Raw genomic sequence first — 8,792 nt, forward strand, 5'->3', positions numbered from 1 at the left:
TCTCGGCGGGGTGCGGGGGTGTCTGTCAGGGCTCGGTGTGTTTTGCTGGTTTGGAAAGTGCACTGTGGAAAGGTGCCCGTGACGGTCACAGAGGGCAGCTGTGTGTACCAGCGAGGGAGTGGGGAGCAGCGGGGGCCTTTGGGGTTGCTCTGAACGTCCGTGAAGTGTTGGCACGGCTCAGCCCATCACCCGGTACGGAGCAGCCTCAGCCCGGCTGTGTCCTCATGACCGGGAAGGTCGGCTCCTTGCAGACCTTGCCAAAAAGAGCCATCTCCTTAGACTAGCACAGAGAGGCAGAGAAGGTTTTTCCAGCCGGTTTGTGAGCTTGGGTCCTTCCGAGGGACCACGCTGTCTGCCTGGTTCACCGTATGTGGTTGGCAGTGGCTGGGAACAGGGAAGGTGGAAGCCAGCATGGATTGTTTCATCAAGCATACACTTAAAGGCAGAATAAGCCTAGAAAACCCCTATCTTTTGGGATTTTTCTTCCAGGCCATCAAGGGATCACCAATCGCAGGCACCAAAGGGGATCTCCTGTCCCTTGCCCGCTTTCTGCAGCTCTCAGTGCTATTTTGGAAATTCTCTCATTTACTGGGTGGTTCAGCTGAGCCCAACCACTCCTCGGGCTAAAATCGTACCCTGCCAGCCGGCTGCTAATTAGAAAGTGCCGAAAAGCCAGTGGTGCTTAAGGCAGTTCAGGGATAACCAGGATGGCTTTTTCTTCTGTGGATAAAGCACTGGGTTTGGAGGCTGTAGATGTTTCCACTGAAATCAGATTTGGGGTTAAAACGGCGGGGAAGGCAACACGGGGTGAAAAACGACTCCCAGAAGCACAGCAGCACCAGGAGAATGGCCACACTGCGAGCCCAACGCGGCGGGGGAGAAAAGCAAACGCTTTCTGCTGGCAACACCCCAGCAAGGGGGGAAGCAAAGACGATTCGGAGGCAGGGAAAACAACAGAGCTGTTGAAGGCCATCCCACCGGCTTCGCCCAGTCCCTACCGGTCTGTGGCCGGAGCTGCCCCCGCAGCCCCTCTGCACCTCGCGGCCGCTCGTCCTGCCAACATGTCCCTCCCCTGCTGGCCACCCGCAGCCCCGCACTGTCACCGTGCCTGTGGTGCAGGAAAGCTCCAAGGGCCGTCCTTTTCATTTTTGCATTAAAAGCTGAGCTTTTCCTTGCTTGAACATGGCCTTGTAGCCTCAGTGCTGGGTGTATCGAGCCTCGTTTCCCGTGGCTCACATTATGATTGCGATCACACTGTCTGTGCGGGCTCCTTGGGGTCTCCCTCTCCATGGCATGCAGCCTGGGGACAATTTCAGGCCTGCTTGATGAAGGAAGGATTCAAAGACCTTGAGGCTGGGTAGGAGCAGAGCAAAGACATTGTGCTGCAAGCAGCCCAAACACTGAAGCAAGTACTGGCACAGGGTGTCATTACTTGTCCCCGGCTGCATGCCTGTGGCCTTTTGGGACGCACCCCATGCTCCTGCAGAGCCGCTGCTTCAGGAGCCTCCTGCACTCACTGGCCTGAAGGCAGGGTGCCAGCAGGCCATCTTCCTTCCACCACCTTATCTCATCCCGAGGAATGGAAGGCAGGCAGAAAGAGAGCGTTCTGCAGACTGCCCGGCCTGGCCGAAACGCCCTGTTCCCTGATAAGCCTGCAAGGTTGATGCTCGCTCCCATCAGCAGCCTCAGGCATGGCACCAGAGAGGTGGCTGTGCAGCCTCATCACCCCTCTGTCCCCTCCGCTCGGGTGCTGAGTGAGGAAAAGGACATGCAGAGACACCAAACGCCACGAGCCATCAGGTGTGAGAGCCCACAAACCCTGCAAGGCCTGCATGCTCCTGCCATGCTGCACAGCCAGGAAAATGACAGGGGCTGTAAGGACACAGGTCTGCCATTAAGAACTAATGGCAAGGCAGAGTGCAGCAGCTTAGCCTAACGATTGCCTGCTGTGAGGGACAGTTAGAGACATTTCTCAAGGTCCAGGGCAGGGAGCAGGAGGGGAAGAGCCTGGACATCACCACTCTGGGAGGAGACCAGCCCCAGGCAGGCGTTGTGAAGCCCCTCCAGGTGATGAGCATCCCCACTGCTATCTGCAGCCAGCTCCGGGTCACCAGTTTGCCAGCACAGCTGATTTCCCCCCAAAGCTGCCTCATCCTTTCTGCAGCAGGTAAGAGCTGGAAGTCCAGCCCCAAATCCGTGCCGTACGGCTGGGGAAGGCCAGGGAGGCTGCAGCCCTGCGGATGGGTGCTGAAGCTTCAGGAATCTGGATGAGCCTCCCGGCTGGTGCTGGGCAGAAACCTCTGCTTGGCTGGCTCCGAGATAAGCACACGTTAACCAAAACAGCCGGGTCAGCAGTGGGGAGAGGGGAACAAAAGAGCCGGGGCAGTGTGGACAGTGAAAGCTGCAGCCCAGACATCAAGGACGAGCAGCTTGGCTTGCAGCAAGCCAGACTGGGAGTTACTCCTCGGTGGACACGACACTGGCCGTCAGTCCTGCCAGTTCGGTGAAGAGCAAGCACCACCAGGACTGCTGACTCTGGCACGGCCAGCTGTGCTGCAGCGTGTCACTGAGCTCCGTGCCAAACAGCCCGCTGCCACCAGAGCTGAGCCACTGGGCTGCCAGCCGCTGCTGGAGGCACTGGCTGTGCCTGGGAGGAAGCTGAGAGCAGTGAATGATAACTAACATTGGGAAAAACACCGGCTCAGGCCAGCAAGGGGGGAGCTAGGGAAAGGGATTCGCGCAGGACAGCTCTGTTCCGGGACCCTGGAGGTGTCATGCACTTGTGGAGGGCACAGAGCAGGAATAGGTCACGGCTCCAGACCTTGGCTCTGGAAGCTTCCTGCCACTGGGAGATTTTAATGCAAGAAAATAATGCAGTGATGTTAAACTTCTATCATTTAGCTTCCCTTACATTAAGAAGTAATAACAAGAGTCTGCAACATGTTCCTTGAAGTGTCTCCAGCCCCTGCAAGTGCATCTACAACAGTTAATTGTGCTTTACATTAATGGTAAATAAGACTTTCAAGTACTAAAACTCTCTAGGGAAAGAAAAAGTTGCAATTATGTCAAAAGTAACCTCAATGTGTAAGTGTGAGATATCTCCTAAATATAAAGCAACCACTTCCTTCCTACTTCAGTTGGTTTTCCTTTCTGCAGGAGAAGCCCCTTGGGACTGGTAGATGTGGGAGACATCCCCCAGGTGAAATGAAAGACAGAGGACACAAGCAATCCTTTCACTGGGATGAGAAACCTGAATTAAATGGATGGAAGCTGGGCTAAGCACCAGCATAGATTGGTCAGTGGGACACAAAGTAAGAGATATTGGAGTGAGTCCCACATCCTTCCCCTTCCTCTATCACTTCTGCATTTCTCATCAGCACAGGCGTTCTCCTCCTGGGCCTGTGGGTGCACGCAGCACTTGGGGATCCTACCCAGCATCAGAGCCCCCTGAGGCTATTGCCTGTTTGGTTGAAAATGGGCAGGGAAGGGGGCAAGAAGGCGAAGGGACCGATCCAGGTGTGTTGAGATGAGCCCAGGATCCAGAACGACTCCTCACATTCCTGTGGTTATGTATTCACCTAAAAAGCACAGTACTAGTGCTGAGCCTGTGTTCTCTGCTCCAACCTGCAACGTGGTTGGCCCATCTGCTGAATCATGCTGCTGAGGACCAGTGATTTCTGTCTGCCTGGTGGCCTCCTCTAGCCCCAGAAAACACCTGGTTATCCCTCACCTACAGCACCCACTCTGCAAAAGCCCCTTCTTCCCAGCATTGCATTCCAAATTGAGAATTTGTCTGTTCTGTAATGGAAACAAACATCTGCCAAGTCACAGATTCCCTGAATCCAAGCAGCATTCAGCTCAGTTTTCCTGAGACGTGTCCCTCAGGCAGAGGTTGCAGTCAGCTTCTAAAGATAGGTGCAATTTCCTCAGAGACCTGCCTTGCATGTAGTGGCTCGTTTCCCAGCCCTAAGAGCCATCTTTTTACTGAAAACCACTTATACTGAAAACCACTTAAAGCAGCACAAAGACACACAAGACACACGGACATATGCTGAAAGATATAAGCAGCACCTTGATTTACTGTGGGACTAGAAACAGCATATAACCTCCTTCTCTAGATTTGTCCATTTTTAAAACCCCAAATGCAGCTGTCTCCTCCTGCCAGCACTCTGCTTCCTGACATCTGGCAGGGCTGGGAAAGGTCAAATGATGGAGCAAGTTGGAGATATGCAAACAGTTAAGCCATCGTTTTGCTGAAGTCCTGCTTGAATTCCTGCAATAAATAAATTAAATAAATAAATAAAAGGAAGGGGAGGGAAAAAAAAGGCACAGACCAGATAAAGTTATACAAAGATGCCCTCTGCCGGTCACAAGTCAAAGGAAATGGCAACGGTTAATGTTCATAGACATTTCAGACAGAGCCCACGGCTCCCTGCAAGCTGGAAACTTCTCTTGCAGTCCATACTGACTGTGAGCTGAAAACTATTTGAGGTATTAATCGATTAAGAGTTGGTTTCTCTCTCTGTTTTAAACAGCAATGTTATTTGATTAAAACTAGGATTAAAAAAAAAACTTCTTAGAAGTGTTGCAAGCTTGCTCATTTGATACAAATTGCAGATTAAATCTGTTAAATCAGTTTACTAAACAATGCAGATACACTACATACACACATTACTCTTAGTTCAACTTTTTCTTCTATCAGTTTAATTCCTGCTGGTTTAAATCTCTACTCTAATTTAATAATTGGGAATTAAATCAGCATGAACTGATTTCAGTGCATCCGTGCTGGGTATTTGTGATGATCAAACTAGACCATTTTAAAACAATGCCATTGGATTAGAAAGCTCCACTGACAGAAACAAGCTCTTACGAGATCCTGCATAATAATCTTGGACGTTTAAGAACAGTATGTGCAGTGAGTGGGCAACCCTCTCCTCCTACTTCATTCTTTTCCCCTGAAATTAAATCCTGTCTGCAAAACCATTTCACAGTAAGGAGAGAGTTTGGTGCACATCAGCATTGTGCTGGGGCTCTAGGAGAATCCACAGGCTGCAACAATCAAGTTGTCTCCCTGGTATTTTTGTTTACTCTCTGCTCAGCTCACAAATGTCTTTGGGATTTGTTTTTGAGCATGATATAATCTGGCAAACTCCAGGTTCACCTGGAAATGGCACAGAGACTTTTTTCTACCTCTCCATGCAATCAGATCAGCTAATAAAAGCATCAGTCAAAACCTGTCAAATTATCAGACACCAGTGAGTCCTCCTTTGGCTGCAGCCACGGTTGGGATCTGCCATAGGCTTTGCAGAGCAGCTAAGGGGTCCCAAATGGAAATCATACTGGCTGCATGTGGTTCAGCTGCTTCTCCAAAATGAGGGGTTTCCTGAAGCTGAACCTGCAAGTCTTTGCTCCTTTGTGCTTCCCAGGAAGCAGTCTGTTTGACTGGGAGAGCTGGAACAAGCTCAGATCTCTCTTCAGTGTTTCATACACCTGGTATATACCTAGCCTCCTCATACCAGGTTACTGTGCGGATTTCTCCCCCAGGTAGGACGCGCTCTTTCCAGTCTTCTTTAGAGTTTCCAGTAGGGTGTCAACGTTGTGCTCCGAGTCGATGTACACCTTCTTGTTGGGCAGGTCAATATCAAACTGGACACCTACGAGGAAGGGAAAAACATTTTGCACAGCTAGAAGCAGCCAAACAGTGTAAGAGCAGGGCAAAACTCACTTCCATGCAGTTGTGCTCCCAAGGCCATCAGCCAAACGTACACGTGCCTCCTGTCAGCAAACCCTGATACTGCCATCAGCCAGCAAAACCAGGCTGGGGTCCTGCCAGCACTGGTGCAAAGGAAGCCAGATTGCCTTACAGATCAGCAATGGGCACCACAGCTTCTGGAGTGCTTTAATCTGCTCACTCCACCTTAGCCCAGAAAAATCACTCATGCAATAAGCAGAATGAGCGGAGTTTAAACCAACCACTGTAACCTCCAGCAGCTCAGTCTGGGCCGAGGTTGGGCACGGATGAGCACTAATGAAGGCGTTAGCGCAGGGGTTAGGGCATGGTCAGGGCAGGTTCTCTCACAGGCAGTACCAGCTATCAGCTGTACGTAGGAGGAAGCACAAGACACCTTCCTGTGTGGATGTCCCAGTGGTGAATAAAGGTGAACCACTCTCAACCCAGTGAAAGCAACTCTACAAAGTCTCTATCCAGCCAAAAAACTTGTAGGTATGTATCGGTTTTGAGGGCTCTGCTGTTCCATCACATGAGGCTGAATTTGGCCAGCATGTCAAAGAGCAGCGGGAGGAGGGAGGTGCTGACAACCACACACAGAGGAACTGGAATCGACACAGCCTGGTAACGGGGTCCTGAAGAAGTCCCAGGGCCTTCAGCTTGGTGACTGCAAGTTGTTCCCACTCGGTGAGGACAGGGGAGCAGGATGACAGGTCCTCACAACTGGTGAGTGCAGGCCAGACCCTGCTCTCTCGCTGACCTCAGCACAAAGGAGACACAGGTTATAATTTTCCAGGTGGTAGAAAAAACAGGCTGTGCAAGCAGCCACCAAACGCTCTGCTCGCCAGCTCTTCACTATGACTGCTCTGCACCTGGACGCCGATGACACATCCAGGGAAGCACCACAGACACCATGGGCCTCCTTGGGAACAACGCCTGGCAGGACTTCCACCTCCCCTCCCTCTGCCCAGGCAACCCAAGCAGGGGTCTACCAGTGCAGCCCCCAGCAGGTTCAGGATGAGGCCCTGGTGACTCATAGAGCCTCCTGTGACTGGGGCCTCCTGCAGGCCTGGCAGCTCCTCCTTCCCATGCCATTTCTCCAAGGGACAAGTCCTGCTAGCAACCAGACACTGACCAACCAGCAGCTCAGAGCAGAGCAGGGAGCAGAAGTTTCCTCCCAGCCACTTTCAGCTGTTACCCACATTGCTTCCTGCGCAAAATGAAGGACCACAGGACAGCGACGTCCAGTCCCAGAGCTGGCGCCGCCATGGCGAGCTGGCGGTGACACACGCAGCGCCGGCAGCTCGACTCACCTCCCAGCCTGTGCAGGACGCGGGTGACCGCATTGGAGCAGCCCTCGCAGGTCATGTCCACGAAGAACTCGTGTTTCTGCAAAAGAACAGACGAGGGGTCAGGGGGACGCAGCCACCATCCCCCACGCTTGCCTTTTGCCTTGGGGAGGTGGGTTCAAAACCTCCCCAGCCAAAAGGTCCACACATCCCACTGCGGGCTCCTCGGCAAACCTAGAGCTCTCGGTACTCCTGCCTGTGGTGTCCATCACAGAAACAACTGTGAGGGACCTTCGGAGACTGCCTGGTCCAGCCCCCTGCTGGGTGCCGGGCCACCTCAGGGCCAGCACAGGTTGCCAGCGCTGGGGGCTTCTGGTGGCCCCACTAGAGCCGTCCTGGGCTGCCCAGGAGCAGTCTGGTGCCTGCCCATCCTGTTCTGGTGTCTATAAGGTCTCTGGGCCCCGACACAACAAACTCACAAAAATATTAAGAAAGCCAGAAGTTAATGAGTGCTGTTTGTTCATCACTTTACTCCGCTGGGGCGCAGCACTACCTGCGTTACTCATGAGACATACGGGGCTGCACAAACGTGGCCGTCCTGTGCAACCTTTGGCACTGCCCGGATCCTACTTTCCTTTCGTCGTGCATACTTTCTAAAAAAAAAATCAAATAATTTTCCCTTAAAAAAATCAAATCAGGGCAGTTTTTTATTCGCTACCAGCACTCCACATCGTTTTACTCAAAACCGCCCTTCGCCCCCCACCCGCTGCGACTACAACTCTCAGCCCGGCACGGCGCTGGGGCATCCCCATTACCCCCCTCACGGCTAATTAGCATTTCCTTAATATTTCCATTAATAAACCCCCTGCTCGCTCCGCGGGGCCCTAAAGCAGGCGGTGCCCATGCCGCGGCCCCCAGGGGGGCTCCATGGGGCGGGGGTCGGGGCGCAGCGCCCCGGGGGCCGCGGCCTCCCCGGCTCCCCCCGGCTCCCCCCGGCCCCGGCCCGGCCCCCCAGCCCCCGGCCCGCACCCACCGGCATGGCGGAGCCCGGTCCCGGCTCCCGGCACGGAGGAAGGGGCGGGCCGAGGCCGGGCGCTGAGCTCCGGCCCCGCACAGCGCCCCTGGAGCCCGGGGAGGCTCCGCCGGGGCCCCGCACCGAGCCCGGCCCCGCAGCGCGGTGGTGGTGCTGGGGGGTCGGGGGTGGTGGCTTGGAGCCTTGCCGTCCATCCATGGGGTGCCCACAGCCCCTTCGGCCTGTTCTTCACGCTGACCGAATGGGTTTCAGTCGCCTTTTGGGGACCGCAATTTAATTTTTAGAACAGTTTTTTTTGTTGTTGGTTAAATTTTATTTTCCTTGAGAGCAACGCAGTTTAAAGCTTCCTGCTTCCTTCAGCTATGTGTCTCTTTATGTTTTTCTGGTAGTAAAACACCACCACTCCTCATTAGGAGATGCACTGGAGGCTGGTCGGAAGCTGTCTGGGTCACAGTGAAGCATAATTTGGTCTGAAAAGCCTCATGTTGCTTGTCCAAGGTGGGAGTAAGGCTGATGCCCTCTCACATGCCTAAAGGGTTTAGGAGAAAGCAGTGGAGAAAGTTTGTACTCGGCACGGATCCCTAACAGCACCCTGCCTGCTGGTCCCCTGCCTGTGGTTGCAGCTGGTGATCCCAGAACGGGCGGTGGGAGAGAGCTGGGAAAAGAGGTGTAGGGATGGGGCAGGAGGGTTAGGTAGGGTGCTTGGGAGAACTTGTTCTTCTCTGCCTTCCCAGGCTTTGAG

At 53.5% G+C, this 8,792-nt stretch overlaps 1 protein-coding gene across 1 annotated transcript; it reads right to left on the reverse strand.

The window, feature by feature from the left end:
• Positions 1-4,047: 4,047 nt before the first annotated feature.
• On the reverse strand, positions 4,048-8,182 carry ATOX1 (antioxidant 1 copper chaperone). Its single transcript, XM_035559646.2, has 4 exons — positions 8,051-8,182; positions 7,042-7,117; positions 5,517-5,654; positions 4,048-4,273 (listed from the first exon to the last, which is right to left on the reverse strand). The coding sequence occupies exons 1-3, from the start codon at positions 8,054-8,056 to the stop codon at positions 5,521-5,523; spliced, it is 216 nt and encodes a 71-aa protein (XP_035415539.1). The 5' UTR covers positions 8,057-8,182; the 3' UTR covers positions 4,048-4,273; positions 5,517-5,520.
• Between the last annotated feature and the right edge of the window lie 610 nt (positions 8,183-8,792).

Source organism: Cygnus atratus, chromosome 14 (genome assembly GCF_013377495.2).
Source record: "Cygnus atratus isolate AKBS03 ecotype Queensland, Australia chromosome 14, CAtr_DNAZoo_HiC_assembly, whole genome shotgun sequence".
Lineage (NCBI taxonomy): Eukaryota > Metazoa > Chordata > Aves > Anseriformes > Anatidae > Cygnus > Cygnus atratus.

Bases quoted from the DNA above. Each gene is read 5' to 3' on its own strand.
- ATOX1 (XM_035559646.2), bottom strand. The intron at 5,655-7,041 runs GTGAGTCGAGCT...CCTTCCTCGTAG, and splicing joins CGTCCTGCACAGGCTGGGAG to GTGTCCAGTTTGATATTGAC.